At 35.0% G+C, this 16116-nt stretch overlaps 1 protein-coding gene across 11 annotated transcripts in view; it reads left to right on the top strand.

Moving 5' to 3' along the window:
• TLK2 (tousled like kinase 2) overlaps positions 1–16116 on the top strand; it is a 122598-nt gene that overhangs the window by 47512 nt on the left and 58970 nt on the right. For all 11 annotated transcript variants that reach the window (XR_010021976.1, XM_063081466.1, XM_063081467.1 and 8 more), the window contains one exon: positions 9299–9466. Coding sequence is in view for 10 of the 11 variants with exons in the window: in XM_063081466.1 (XP_062937536.1) it covers positions 9299–9466 (168 nt within the window). In the remaining variant the exon portion in view is untranslated. The remainder of the gene's footprint in view (positions 1–9298; positions 9467–16116) is intronic.

Genomic DNA, 16116 nt, shown 5'->3' on the forward strand with positions numbered 1-16116 from the left:
TAGGATTTTGTGTTAATCTTCTCTAGTTCCTTTGGGTAATTTGTTGATACCATACAAGACCTCTGTACTTAAGTATACTCTGTCCATTAATGCCTTAGGTATTGCCTTAAGTGGGATCTTGGGAGATGGGGTCTGTGAGATTAGGAGTTTTCATCCTAGATCTCTGTTTAGGAAAGTTATTTTTCTTTGCTTCGGTAGAGTTGGATAATACTCCTTTTTTCCTAAGTGATTTAGGCTTCTGTATTGTTAACGTGTTTTAAAATGCACTTTCTCCCCCTCTACTATCTCATAAAAACATGCATTCATTAGGATGATTGTAATTACTAAAGCACTTATGAAAACAGCTCAAAAATTTTTGATATTAATATGTCTTCTTAGCCATATTTTAAAATGTTAGAAATGTTTGATGTACAGATCTGCTTGGGTAGATTGAGGTATGTTGGGTAACTGTTGTCTCTATTTTTCTCAATTTTGAACCAAAGTTTAAAAAATATTAAATGAGATTACAGATTACCTATTGGGGCATATATGTTTTGTAGAATTTGTTAATGTTGTCTATCACTCTTTTCTGCCTGAAATCCCTTTTTCTTTTGGTTTTTAATAGTGCGACTACCCATCTGTCATGTGTCAGTTTAGGTTGAATCTTACCTGAAGACAAGAGATGTACTCAATGATCTGTAGACATTTCTGCTAGCTGTATGATTGTGACTGGGCCTCATAATCATTATGCAAATCAAAGTATATATTAGGTATTGAAATAGGAACCAAACCTTAACTTCCCTTTTCTGTTGCAGTGAAAAGTTCCTTATCCTCCCTACTTGGATTCTGTGCTTCATAATCACTGATTTGTGTATACTCCTCAATTCCCTTTCCCTACTCTCTCCATCATATTTGCCTGAAAAAATCTCAGCCCTGGTTAAATCTAATTCTCCACCTTTCCTTTGCCTCTAAGAAGCTCAGTGTGGTTGGAAGAAAACACATATGCAAACTGATTGGTCTCACTTTACGTTCATGACCACTAACCTCATGTGAACCTATAGCTGTCTGCCTGTCCTATTATATTTCTAGTTAGTTCGCTTTCCTCAATGAATATTTCATATTTTTGTCATCTGCTAACCTCCAGCAACTCTTCTGTTAATTCAACTGATGGCCTTGCCTTTTTTTATTTTACTGAGAGAATAAAAACAATCAGAACAGAACTTATACATGCTCCTACATCAGATTTGCCAAAATGCATGCATCAGTACCCATATCTGCCTTTTGGGATGAATGAACTTGTCAGACCTTCACTTGGGTTCTGGTCTCCCTGATCATTATATGTTCAACTCTTTACTTGATATTTCCTCTTATGTCTAATGCACAGCTTGAACTTTAACATGTCCAAAAAAGAACTCTTGCTCCTCCTTCACTACCAAAACAACCACAACAAACTGCTCTTCCTGTAGTCTGCCTTGTCTTGAGAAGTGACATTTTAGTCCATCCAGTTTTTTAGGTCATAACCTCATATCCCAAATCAAATCCCTCAGATTTTCCCATTTTTCCTTTAAAATATATTAAAATCTGACCACTTTTCTGTTCTTCTGGTTCTCTGCATTAGCCTCTAAAGTAGTGTCTCTGTTTTTGTCTACGTGATCTGTGCTTCCCTCATCTGCCTGACACTGACACCTACAACTGTTCTTTTCCCTTGTGACGCTGTAGCCACGCTGGCCTCTCTGAAGTTCCTTGAACACCCGTGAAGCAGTCTTTTGCTTCTGGGCCTTTGTACTTGCTATTCCCTCTTCCAGAAACATTCTTTTCTCAGATATCAGCAACCTCTTCACCAGGTTGTTGCTAAAAATGACATTAGCAGAGCAGACTCCCCTCACTAACTTCTCTAACATAGCAGTCCCTCACACCTTGTCACTCACCCTAATCCTGCTTTATTTTAATTCTTAGTTATTATCACCTGGCATATATAAGTTTTGATATATACTTAAAATTTTAATTGATTCATATTAATACATATGGAAGAGTACACATGTCTACAGTTTAATGAATTTTCACAGACTGTACCAGCACAAGAAACAAAGTATTACCAGCCCCACAGAAGTCCCCCTTGTGCTCCCTTCCAGTTATTAGCCACCTCCTTGCCACCAGTAATAGCCAGTATCCTGACTTTTAACAGCATAGATGAGTTTTTTCTGTTTTTGCTTTGTGTAAAAGGAATCATAAAGTATGTACTCTTGTGTCTAGCTCCTTTTGTTCAACATTACTTTGGTGAAATTTGTCCATATTGTTGTGTTTGTTGTAGATTACTCATTGTCATTGGTATGTGGTATATAGTTTTAATACTTTTTCATTTAATAATGCATATATTTTAATTTTCAACTATGTAATTAATTCATTGTTCTTCTTTCACTAAAATGTTAATCCCATGAGAGCAGGGACTTTGTTTACTGCTGTTTCGCTCTCTCACAGTACTTATTACAAAAAGGTGTAATTATTATTGTTTTTTTTTTTTTTTTGTGGCTGGCTGTTACAGGGATCTGAACTGTTGACCTTGGCTGCACTCTAACCAACTAAGCTAACTGGCCAGTGCAAAGATGTAATTATTTTAACTGATTTCCCCTACTTGACACATAAGAGATAATATCTTGTTCAGTTTTCAGTCTCTAGCAATGGGTGCTCAAAACTATTTGTTGGAAGAATAGATGGATAAAGAATTATTTTTGCCCTTTTACATGTAAGTGATTCTTCTGTATTTTTTGTTAAAGTACATAAAACATGAACATTTTCATGCAGGAGTTGCAATCTACAGCCCATAGCTGGCAAGCTAAGAATGATTTCCCCATGACCTTAGGGTTATAAGGCTGCGCTCTAACGTAGTGAGCTAACTGGCTAGCCCTGGAATGATTTTTAAAGAGTTGTAGAAATAAGAATGTATGACAAAGACAGATGGGACCTGAAAAGCCTAAAATATTTCTATCTGGCCCTTTACAAAAAAGTTTCCAGAAAATCATTGTAAAGTTAACTTCATTTAATCATTACATACAAGAGGCAAACTATTTCTAGCACCCTGGACACTTGTGTACTCTTCCCTGATCACAACCCTCTCATTATCTTAGAGGTAATCACTCTTCTAGTTTTTGTGGTAATCATGTGCTTTTCTTTTTGTTTTGGGGTTTTTTTTTCTTTTTGGTCAGTTGGCTGGTGCAGGAATCTGAACCCTTGACCCTGTAACACTGCACTCTAGCCAACTGAGCTAATTGGCTAGCCCTCCATTTGCTTTTCCTCATAGTTTAACCATCTGTGTTTGCATCCCTGAACAAAATAGTTTAGTTTTGCCATTAAGTCATTTTTTAAAATCACAATGTTTAAATCTTCTGTATTTTGATTTTTGGCTGTTTTTTTTTTTTTTTTTTTTTTTTTTTGTCGTTTTTTCGTGACCGGCACTCAGCCAGTGAGTGCACCGGTCAGTCCTATATAGGATCCGAACCCGCGGCGGGAGCGTCGCCGCGCTGCCAGCGCAGCACTCTACCAAGTGCGCCACGGGCTCGGCCCGGCTGTTTGTTTTATAAGTTACTAAGAAAGGTATATTTATGTCTCTCACTATGATTATGGAAATTGTCTGTTTTTCATATATTTGTATTAAGTTTTGCTTTATGTATTAAGTGACCTCCTTCATCTCTTTAAAGCTCTTTGCTTTAAATGTGGCTTATCTGATATTTAATATATTCAAACCATTGTGTACTATAAATATTTTCATTCCTTAGACTGTCAACTTTTCATTCTTGTGTTTCCTGTGTATCCCTGGCAAATAGTTGGATTTTTTTCTTTACTATTTCTAAAATCTTTCTTTTAATTTCAACATTTAACCTGTTTACATTTAATGTGATTATCATTATATTAGGTTTAGATATATCATCTCTTTTTTTGTTTTTGGTAGCTGGCCAGTACGGGGATCTGAATCCATGACCTTGGAGTTAGGAGGCTATGCAAGATACATCATCTTTTAATGTGTTTTCTGTCTATCCTGCCTGTTTTATGTTCCTTTTTCTTTCATTTCTTGCTTTCATTCAGATTGATTTTTTTTGTTTGTTTGTTCAGTCATTTTGTATTTTCCACCTCTACTACTCAGTAGGTCCCCTTTGGTTTTTCTCTTAGAAATTGTTATGTGCATTGTTAATATGCCAAAGTTTGATGTCAATAGTATCTTTACCCTTCTCCCAAATGAAATGATGACCTCAGAACACTATTTACCTGCTGTTGACTTGGTGGTGGTGGCATATGTTTTAATTTTGCCCCCCCCCCCTTTTAAGTCTCATAAAACTTTATTTTATGCTGTCAGTGTTCATTTAGATTTATCTATGTATGTACCTCTTTCTTTTTGCATCTTACATATCTGGGGTCACTTTTCTTCTGCCTGAATTATTCCTTTAGTATTCTTTTAGTATATATCTGCTGGGGGTTAATTCTCTAGGTTTTTGTTCACTGAAATAACTTTATTGTAAACATATTTTTGTTATGTATAGTTCTAGATTTTTTTTTTCCTCAACACACTTGAGTAGTATATCATTACCATCTTCTGGCTCCCATTGTTACTATTAAGAAATCATTTACTTGTTGTTTCTTTTTTTTTTTTTTTTTTAAAGATGACCGGTAAGGGGATCTTAACCCTTGACTTGGTGTTGTCAGCACCACGCTCAGCCAGTGAGCGAACCGGCCATTCCTATATGGGATCCGAACCCGGGGCCTTGGTGTTATCAGCACCGCACTCTCCCGAGTGAGCCATGGCCGACCCCATTTACTTGTTGTTTCTTTCTGCTCTTTTTCCCTGGCTGCTTTTAAAATCTTTATCTGTGGTGTTCCCATAGTTTCACTATGATGCATCTTTTTATTTCTCTTACTTGTTATTCGTGGTGCTTCTGGAATCTGTGGGTTGTTGTCTTTTACCAATTCTGGATAATGATTAGCCATTATCTCTTCAAATATTATCTGTGCCCTGCTCTTCTTTTCCTCCTCTTATGAAATTCTTATTAACCACGTATTAGGCCATCTCAATTTATCACCATGCTTCTTGGCTTCTTTTTCATATATTCTTTTCGTCTTTATTGTAGATAATTTCTTCTTGTCTTTCAGTTCCCGGTTTCTCTGTTTTATTGTCTCTAATTTGCAGTTAACTCCATTGAATTCTTAATTTTCGTTACTGCTTTTAAAGAAAATTCTGTGTTTCCTGCAGATATTTTCACACCTGTCTATTTTGTTAAATCTGGTAGACATGGTTGTTTTATCTTTGGTAATTCTGATATCTGAGATTTTTGTGAACCTGTTTCTGTCTCTTGTTTTTCTAAGTTGTTGTTCATGGTTTCGTTTCTTTTATGCTTCATTTTTTAACTACTTGCTTCTCGTTGTTCTTGAAAAATTATTTGTGAGGTTTCTTTGAGAGCTAGGATGAAGATGTGTTTTTCCAGGGACAATTTTTATTCACTTCTTCCACGTACCTAGACATCTTTACCTCTCTGATAGTACTATAAACTGCTAAATTTATGGCTTGTGTTTTGTATGTTTGGTTTGTTTATTTTGTTTGTTTGTTTCAGTCACCAGGAAATATTAATTTGGACTGTGTTAACATTTCACAGGGGAACCTCCAACCCCTGCACTGCCAATGCAACTTCTTTGCAGCCCCCCCAGGGTGGGGGAAATTTTCTTCTGGTTTACCCTTTCCCTGAGAGTGTAGCCCTTTGGAGGCCCAGCTTGAAGTGGGAAAGCTTTTGTATTGAACCTTCTGCCCTGGGTGGGTTTGGGTTGTGACTATCTGCTTGACACAATCATGCCCTGGAAGTGGAAATTCAAGGTCTGTAGGTGCCCTTAGGCCATATGTGACTTTGGTGCCTCTTTTGCCTGTCTTATGGTCTTAATTTCCCTTAGATTTTTGCCATGGCAGATCCGTAATATTTTATCAAATTTTCAGTGCTTTTAATGTCTTTTTTCATATTTCATCCTGCCTTTATAGTGGTTTTCCAAGGGAAGGTTGTTTCAAACATCCTAGCCTGCTGTATTTCCAGAAATGTTTTTAAATCTTTCAGCCCTTGGCAGATATTTATTGAATATATGGCAGACTGATTAGTTTTAGTATTGTAGCTTCAGAGATACATTCTCCCATGTAGTGAGAATATATTGTGATGAATGACTATCAAAAGTGTTCTAGAGCCTGAATTTAAACTGTTACATTTGGTGGGATAGGAGGACTCTACTCATAGATCCAGAAACTAAATTCCTTTGTCAGGATCATTTTGGTTTATTTTACTTTTATTTTCTGAAATGAAAATGTTAGAGAGTTTTTCCTGCTGAAGGGGTACATGCTGATTATGAAAGTTTGACAATTCAGAAGTGGTAAAATAGAGTTTCCTCCAAAAGAACTGTTATTAAACAGTGCAGTAGAAAAGTATTTCTAGGCCTTTTTTGGATTTATACATGAATATTTATATAATAGATTTCCTTATTTCAGTTGTATTAATTTATTTAACCAATATCCTATAAACATTTGTAATCTATAAATAGTGCTGTAATAAATGTCCTTGTACATATTTCTGTACTTATGCATCTTTTCTTTAGATAAATAGCCAAACTGTAATTCCCAAGTCAAAGAGTATGTTCATTTAGAAATGTTATCACATATGGGCCAAGCCCGTGGCGCACTCGGGAGAGTGCGGGGCTGGGAGTGCGGCGACGCTCCCGCTGCGGGTTCGGATCCCATATGGGAATGGCTGGTGTGCTCACTGGCTGAGTACACGAAAAAGACAAAAAAAAAAATGTTATCACATAAATTGCTAGAATTATTAGCATCTTGAGTGCCAATTTCTGCACATCCTAATATTGAAATTTTTTTATCATTTATTGTTATTTGGACAACATATATATGTATGTACAAAATACTGTCAGAATCCTTTTATAATTTCATTTGATTTATAAACACAGAACAGCAAAATAACTTAGGTCACTGATATACAAAAGTAAAACTGATTAAATGGTTGTAAAGATCAGTATCTTACACTATTACAAATCATTACATTAATCATTGTAATAATCTGTGCTGGTAAGAAAAATACTTTGTTTTAACTTGCATTTCTTTACTAATGATATTAAACATTTTTGTTTAATGACCTTTTGGATTTCTCTTTTAATCCTCGTTTAGGTCTTTTGCTTATTTCTCTATTAGAATATTTGTTTTTTCTGACTGATGGGTAGAAACACATTATTTATGAAGATCGTTACTCATTGTCATTGATATTGGAAATATTTTTGCCTGTTTGTATTCTTGTCATTTAACTTTATGGTGACTTTTATCATTAAGATGTAAAAAATATTTGAAATCGTCAAATTTATCAGTGTTATTCCTTTATGACTTACGGGTTTTGTGTTATTCTTAGATGTTTCTGTATGGTTTGTATTTTTAATGTCATGTTTAAAAAGTCTTTTGCCAGTAGAAAGTTATAAAAGCATTTGTTTATGTTTTCTTCTTATAGTTTTTATATATAAGGTAGGAATCTACTTTCCCCCTTTTTTCTAATACTTACACGAATATCCTACCATCTTTTAAATAAGTTCCCACTAATTTGAAATGTGCTTTAATCACAAATTACGTATCCATATTATGTATCCATTATATATGGGTCTATTTCTGAATTCTCTATTCTGTGCCACTGGTCAATCTGTCTGCTCCTGTACCTGTATTATACTGTTTTAGTTAATATAGTTTTGTAGTATGTTTTGATATCTAGTCAGGTTTCCCTGATATTCTTTATCAAAAATTATGTGGCTAATTTTTATTATCTTCCCTAGTAAACCTAAGAATTAATTTTTGAGATTTCAGAGAAACAACTCCCCAGAAAAGAGTGAAAGAGAACCTAGATGACCATCTTACCACCACAGCACTCCCTACTGGGGGTAGGAAGGCCAAAAACAAAATTAAAAAAAACACTATCAGAAATTTGATATCTGCACAATTTGAATCCAAGAGCCATGGTATCACCATTTAATTTAGGCCATCTTTTATATTTGTCCATGAAGCTGTATAGTTTTTCTGCACATGTATCCTGCATATTTCTTAAGTTGTCTTCCAAGTATTTTATACATTTTGTTGTTATTTTGAATCTGCTTTTTCTCCCATTACTTGCTCTATTATAATCAGTTGTTGTTGGTATATGGGGAGGCTATTAATTTTTGTGTATTTGTTTTGTATTTGGCCATCTCACTGAACTCTCTTATGTGTTATAGTAGTTTTTCAGTTGATTTTCTGAGTTTCCTTTGTGAATAGTTATATCATCCAAAAATGACACTTTTTAATCTTTAATCTTTTCTCATGTTTATACCTCATATTTTTTTTCCTTATTACATTGGCTAAAACTTTTACAGTAATATTAAATGTATTAATGTGTTACCCATGATTATGATAGTTTATGTTGATTTTTTTAAAAAAAATTCTTTATTGTGTTAAAGATAGATACTTCCAGTTTTTTAAGAGTTGCTCAAGGGCCGGCCCGTGGCTCACTTGGGAGAGTGTGGTGTTGATAACACCAAGGCCACAGATTCGGATCCCTATATAGGGATGGCTGGTTGGCTCACTTGGGAGAGCGTGGTGCTGACAACACCAAGTCAAGGGTTAAGATCCCCTTACCACTCATCTTTAAAAAAAAAAAAAAAGTTGCTCAACAATGCGCAAATCCTTTTTGGCATCCAAAGGTAACAATCATAACTTTTTGCCCCGAACATTAATGTAATGAGTTACATTATTAGATTTGCTGATGTTGAACCATTCTTATGTTTCTGGAATAAACCATACATAATTATGGTACATTATTCTTTTAGTATACTGTGGAACTTATTTTGTTTGCATATATTTTATATTTTTGCATCTAAGTATAGTATAGGGAAAATAGAATTGAGAGTGAAATAAGTTCTACTTATAAAGTTATGGCACAAATGTCTTAATTTTCATTTATCTATAGGATAAAAATAACATTTCCTATGTGGGACTGAGAGTATTATAAAGTTGATTTGTTGAACTCTATAAATAATCTGTAAATTAGAACCATTAAGACATAATTTCAAGGAATTTGAGTAAGACATTAACTCAGGTTTGTAGATAGGTTATAATCCAGTGATAATATTGTTATGTTCTCTGTAATTGTTTTCACAGAGGTTTTTTTTTTAATCATTCATCTTATATTTGATAACTGTGTTTTAACCTGTTGCATGTTTTGGTGGTATCAGCTTATCTTTCTCATGTAATTTGTATGTTTTCTTTAATGTTTTCCAGCGGCGAGTGGAGCAACCCCTCTATGGTTTAGATGGTAGCACTGCTAAGGAGGCATCGGAGGAGCAATCTGCTCTGCCAACCCTCATGTCAGTGATGCTAGCAAAACCTCGGCTTGACACGGAGCAGCTGGCACAAAGGGGAGCTGGCCTCTGCTTTACTTTTGTCTCAGTGAGTATGAAGGCTATATTTATTTGGTTAATTGTCATTGCCCTGAAGCTACTTGAAGAAGTTATATTATTTTGGTAGAGAGATGCTGTCATTTCAAATTCTATATCAGTTTTAAAGGTATTGTCCTTTTACTCAGTCCCCCTTGGTTCAAGCTCCTGAGAGAGAGTGTCAAAGTCTGAGCTTTGAAAGTATAATCTTAGATTGATGAAGAGGTAAAGAAGATACAGATCAGATTCCGTTACAACCAAAATACTTGCTTAATGAAAAATAAAATCTCCAAACTCCAGCCTTCACTTAAGCAAATTAATTTTCAAGTCAGTACAATTTTAGCTCATAGGCAGGCATTCTACATCAAGCTTACTGGTCATTTCCCCCTGTGTGGTATTTGGACTACCTACATGTTCGCATTTTCATTCCCTCGAAGTGCTGGTACAATTATTTTTTCCAGGAATATTTGGCTCCTTTCAGCTTGCTTCTTTCTCCTTCTTTGAAGAACAAGAGTTGGAGTATTCTGAAAATTTGACCCCATTGTAATTTGCCAAATTATAATGCAATTTGAATCAAAAGTTGTTATTCTTCTTGGTTTCTGTCCCTGTCAGGTACCTATTTGTTGCTAAGGATGTGGTATAAAGTAAGAGAAAGCCCCATTTCCCTATTCTTGCATTGTTAGGGGACATCTTTCAGAATTAAAGCCATCACTGATCCAAATTTTTCCTTTCTTACTGATTCATTTTTTCCAGTTATAATCTAAGTTACCTCTTCATTTGGTCTGTGTATTCTATGAGTCATTAACTGACGTGCAACTGTGCTCAAAACGGCAATGAAAATGGCGGGTATCTGAAGGAAATGAAATAAAAATAATAAAATTTAGCCAGTTAGGAAACCATTGTTGTATTATTTGGCATACTTTCCTATAGTTACTGTGGCTTTCCCTCAAGAATGAGCTAATAAGACTTTTTAAAAATTTACAGAATTTTTTAATCATCAAAGGAATGGGGAAATTTCTTGTGTGAAGACAATATATAGTTCTATCCCTGGGTGACAGAGAAAACATACATAATTTAAAAATGGGTGAATTGTCCAATATAATAATGTGGATAGTATGCAGTATGGAACAGTCGCTACGAGAATGCAGTAGTTCTTTGTAGTATGTGTGTCATTGTGTTTATTATTCACTGATTTTTGTTAAATCTTCATCCTAGATCTAACTTTCCCAGCCCAAATCTTGGATAATCAGGGCATTATTTGTACTTTTATAGCCATGAAAACTGCCTCTTTTTTACTCCAGTGGACTTCCCTTTGTTTATTCCACAAATACTTACTGAATGCCCACTATGTGATGGGTACATATGTAAAGACATAGGATATTGAACAGTAAGAACTTGTTCCCCTAATGTAAACCTTCCATGAAAGGTATGAGCATGCAGGCTTGGGATTGGTGCATGTGAAGGACCACTGACTCAGCTCTTTTAGCTAGTACGCGCAGGCTGTCAGAGGAGTCTCAGATGCTGTAGCCAGATTGTGCTCGCGTGGAGCAGGGGTGGCAGAGAGGAGTAACAAAATGATCATATCTGAACAAAGAATGTAGAAGCAGTATAAAAGCCAAAGGCCTAAATGCTTTGGTCAGTTTTGTTTCTCTTTGCTTCTCAATGCTCCACCAGGATATAAACTTAGTAATAAAAAGAAAGAAAAAAAGTAAAAGGGTTACTTATCATTAATATATAACAAACGTTATGAGTCAGTAGATAAAGACAAGCAGTTTTCTAGAAAAATAAGCAAAGGTATAAGGGGAAAAAAAAGACAAATAGCTAATAGCATGAAAAAATGCTTGACTTTTGTCATTAAGAAATGCAAAATAAAACAAGATAATATTTTTGGCCTGTCACACTGGCAAGGATTAATATGTTTGATAATTTTCAGTGTAGAAGATAGTTTAGAGACATATAGTTATATACTGTCTATAAATTGGTGCAGTCATGTGAAAAAGTTGGTAATGTATCTCAATGTTAAGTTTACTTATCCTCGGGTCCAGAAATTCTCTTCCTGTAAAACCACACAAAGATGTTTATTGAGGTATTATTTGTAATTGCAAAAATCTGGAAGCAGTTTCCTGCCATCAGTGTTCCAAAGGATATGACCTCTGCATTGCTAAATCCAGTGATCAGTTCTCAGAACTCATATCCAACATGATTCATTAGCCACGATTGATAATTCTCTTCTTCTCCAAGCGTGTGCTCTTCACTTGAGCTCCATTCTTTTGGTTTTTCCATACTTGCACATCTCTAAACATTGGAGTGTCCTAGTGCTCAGTCTTCAGACTCCTTTATGTACTTTCATTTTCTACTTAATTAAAACCTATCACTCCTAAGCAGAGGACTTCCAAGTTTATATCTCTAGCCCAGAGCTCTGTCCTGAATTCAAGACTCATGTGGTCAGTTGCCGCCAGTCATCTCTGTATGTCTAACAAGCATATCAAATCTAACATGTCCACAGCTAAATTCTTTATTCAGTTTCCCCACCCGAAATCCATTTCTCATACAGCCTTCCACATCTCAATAATTGTCAACTCTCTCCTAATTGTTTCAGACTAAAAACTTTGGAGTCATTCTTGTCTCTTTTTGTATTATATCCTAAAGCCAAATCCATCAATAAAAATCTTACTGATTTCACCTTCAAAATAGGTTCAGAATACTACTACTTCTAATTCCCTTCATTACTCCCACTATAGTCTAAACCCTTGTCTTCCACTGAGATTATGGCCTCCTAACTAGACTCTTTGCTTCTACTTCTGTTTCCTTTTAGTCTGTTCTCAAAAAAGCAGAGTGATTCTGTTGAAACATATATCCAGTCATGCCATTCCCTGTTCGAAAGTGCTTAAAATGGCCCTGCGTGCTTTGTTTACTCCCACCCTGACATCTCCTACTCTCTCCCTTCCTCACTAGGTTCCATCCATACTGGCTACCTTGTTTCCTCAACTACTACCAGTCATGCTCTCACCTCAGGGCCTTCGCACTTGCTGTTGCCTTTGTCTTAACGTTCTTCCCACAGATAACGGCATGCCCTACTCCCTCAGTTCTCTCTGGTCTCTGCTTAAATTTACTGTATTAGAGAGATCTACCCTGACCGCACTATATAAGATAGCAACTCCTCCCTGCCCCACCCCCCACCTGATATCTAGCTCTTATGCCTTGCTTTGTTTTTCTCCTTAGTTTTATCACCAGCTGAAATGCTATAATGCAGTTCTTTGTCTGACTTCCCCCTGCTGGAATATAGTAAGCTCCATTAGGTCAAGGACTTTGCTTTGTTCACTTCTGTATCTCCAAAGCCCGAACAGGATCTGCTCTACTCAGTGTAATTATATGTTGCATGAACTAATAAAAGCATTCTTCTTAGTAGAACTGGTTAAATTAATTATAATACATTTCTATTATGGAATACTATACAACTGACAAAAGTAGTGAGATAGCTGTGTATATGCTCACAATGAAAGACCTCTAAATATATGTTGATAAAAATAGGTGGCAGAATATTGAGTTTGATCTTTTAAATGTGTAAGATTATTACATAATTTTACATGTTTTAACATAGGAAATTATACTTTTTAAATCATAAGCATGTAGTTTTCTAAATTGTAAAAATAGTACATTTATGTGGGCTGTAAGAAATTGAAGTGGTGGAAGACAGTGAAATTCTTTCCTTTGCATTCCTCAAAGAGAGAACTTAACTGTTGACAAGTTTGTATTTTGGATTTTCAAGTGATTATCATTTTAACATCAAATAATACGTCTCTTATTTTATCAACTTCAAACAGGATCCATTTACTCCCCATTATGAAAGATATATTTAGCATACTCATAACATTCATCCAACCTTTCTTTCAATTTTCTAATTATTGTTACATTAAAAGTATGTGATATTTAGTTTGTTATTTTAACTGTAATTGAGTCTTTTCTGCTTTGTAAATTATTCTAAGACTTGAAAACAATTAAGGAGCAGCATTTACAATATTATGATTTTGGGGCATTACAAAACCAAATGATTTTATTGAACTCACTGAGAAGAAAACAGACCTAGCCGTTGAATTAGTTTTGATTGAATGAAACAGTCCTAGTTGGCAGGGTCTACTAGATCTTTTTTTATTTATTTTTTTCCCTTAATGTAAGGTTTATTATTTCCTTGTAAGTTGTGTCTTTTAACATTATACAGATATTCTTAAATGCTTGATTTTTTTAAAAATGTGGTTTGCTTTTTTTAATGCTCAAGTATTTAAAAATACATTTCAGAAATCTTGACCTCCTATCTATCTCTAAATAATTTACCAGGCATTTTCCAAAACATTTCAGCATTTTCCTAGATAGCCAAATTAGCATTATTACACATCTGTTAGCACCTATTTTTATGTAAAATAGAACTTTTCTCATCATCTGTGCTGTTTTGCTACACTGACATACAGTTCTACTAGAAAGACCGGCTGAATGCTTACTTTTCCTTTTAATGACTAATTTTAATTTTCTAAATAAAATTTTAATTTTCAAAGTAGGGAGTTAGTTTAATAGCTGCATCAAATATGACAGCTTTCTCTTCTTTACCATTATGACCTCATGGATTTTCATGGATGTACATCAGTAAATAACATTCTTTTTGGTGTTCAGTTGGTCACAGCTTTATTTATCCTTTCAGCTGTTGATGGATATTTGGATTGTTTCTACTTTTTGGCTGTTATGAATAATGCTACTATGAACATTCATGTATAAGTTTTTGTGTAGACATGTGTTTTCATTTCTTTTGGATATATGCTGAGGAGTGAACTTACTGGATCATATGTTAACTATTTTTACAGTACTGCAAGCTGTTTTCCACAGCAGCTGCACCATTTTACATTCCCAGCAGCAGTGTATTCCAGTTTCTCCACATCCTTGCCAATACTCGTTATTGTGTATCTTTTTGATTATAGCCATGCTAGTGGGTGTGAAGTGGTGGCTCATTGTGGTTTTGATTTGCATTTCCTGAAAAACTAATGAAATTGAGCATTTTTCATTTGTTTACAGGTCATTTGTATATCTTTGGAGAAATGTCTATTCAAATCTTTTGCCCATTTTTAAATTGGGCTGTCTGTAATGTCGAGTTATAAGAGTTCTTTATATACAAGTATTCTGGATATTAGGCCCTTATCAAAAATATGATTTGCAAATATTTTCTTCTCTTCTTTGGTTTGTTTTACTTTCTTTCTTTCTTTTTCTTTCTTTTTTTTTTTGGTGGCTGGCTGGTACAGGGATCCAAACCCTTAATCTTGGTGTTACAATACCACACTCTAACCAACTAAACTGACCAGCCAGGCCTTACTTTCTTGATGGTATCCTCTGAAGTACAAAAGTTGTTAATTTTGAAAAAGTTCAGTTTACCTATTTTTTTCCTTTTACTATTTTAGCTATGAAGGCCTTACCTAACCTAATGTCACAAAAATTTACTCCTGTATTTTCTTCTAAGTGTTTTATACTTTTAACACTTCTATATAGGTTTTTTACCCATTTTGTGTTAATTTTTGTGTGTGGTATGAGGAAGGGGTTCCAGATTAATTCTTTTGCATGTGGATATGCAGTGTCACAGCACTGTTTGTTGAAAAGACTATGATTTCCCCATTGAATTATCTTGGAACCGTTGTCAATAATCAGTTGACCTTTAATGTTTATTTCTGGACTCTAAATTCTACTCCATTGATTTATGTGCCTGTCCATATGCCGGTATGACACTGTCTTAATGCAGCTTTGTTGTAGATTTTTTTTTTTTCCTTTTAATTAAAAAATTTTTTTCATTGTATGTGTTTATGGTGTACAGTTTGTTTCAGTACATACATTTATTGTATAATGATCCAAGCAGAATAGTTAGCATATCTATCACCTAAACATTGATAATTTCTTTGTGGTTATAACATTGAAGATCCTCTTTTCTGGCTATCTTGAAATATACAATACAATATTGTTAGTATTGTCACCCTATGGCACCAGAGCTTATTCTTCCTAACTGTAACTTTGTAACATTGTACCAGTCTGCCAACCTTTCCCCAGCTTTCCTCCCCAGTCCTTTTCCCTGCCTCTGGTTACCACTATTCTACTCTTTATTTCTCTCTTTTCTTTCTTTTCAATTTATTTAACTGACCCATGATAATTGTATATATTTTTGGAGTACAGTATGATATTTGGGTACATTCATACCGTGTGCAGTGATCATATCAGGGTGCTTAGTATATCCCTCACCTCAAACATCTGTCACTTCTTTGTGTTAGGAGCATTCAACATCATCTTGACTAGCTGTTCAAAGATACACAGTACTTTGTTGTGTGACTGTAGTCTCCCTGTGTTACTATAGAACCTTGGGTCTCATTCTTCCTGTCTTTCTAATATTTTGTATTCACTGACCATCCTCTCTCCCTATTTTCCCCTTCCCATTCCCCCCACCAGTGTCTGGTAACTATTATCCTACCCTCTACTTCTATGAGATCAACTTTTTTAGCTTCCATGTATGAGTGAGAACATATGTGGTCTCTGTGCCTGACCTATTCCACTTAACATCATTTTTTCCAGGCTCATCCCTGTTGCTGCAAATGTCAGAATTTCATTCATTTTTATGGCTGAGTAGTATTCCACTGTGTG

This window comes from Cynocephalus volans, chromosome 16, assembly GCF_027409185.1.
Source record: "Cynocephalus volans isolate mCynVol1 chromosome 16, mCynVol1.pri, whole genome shotgun sequence".
NCBI lineage: Eukaryota > Metazoa > Chordata > Mammalia > Dermoptera > Cynocephalidae > Cynocephalus > Cynocephalus volans.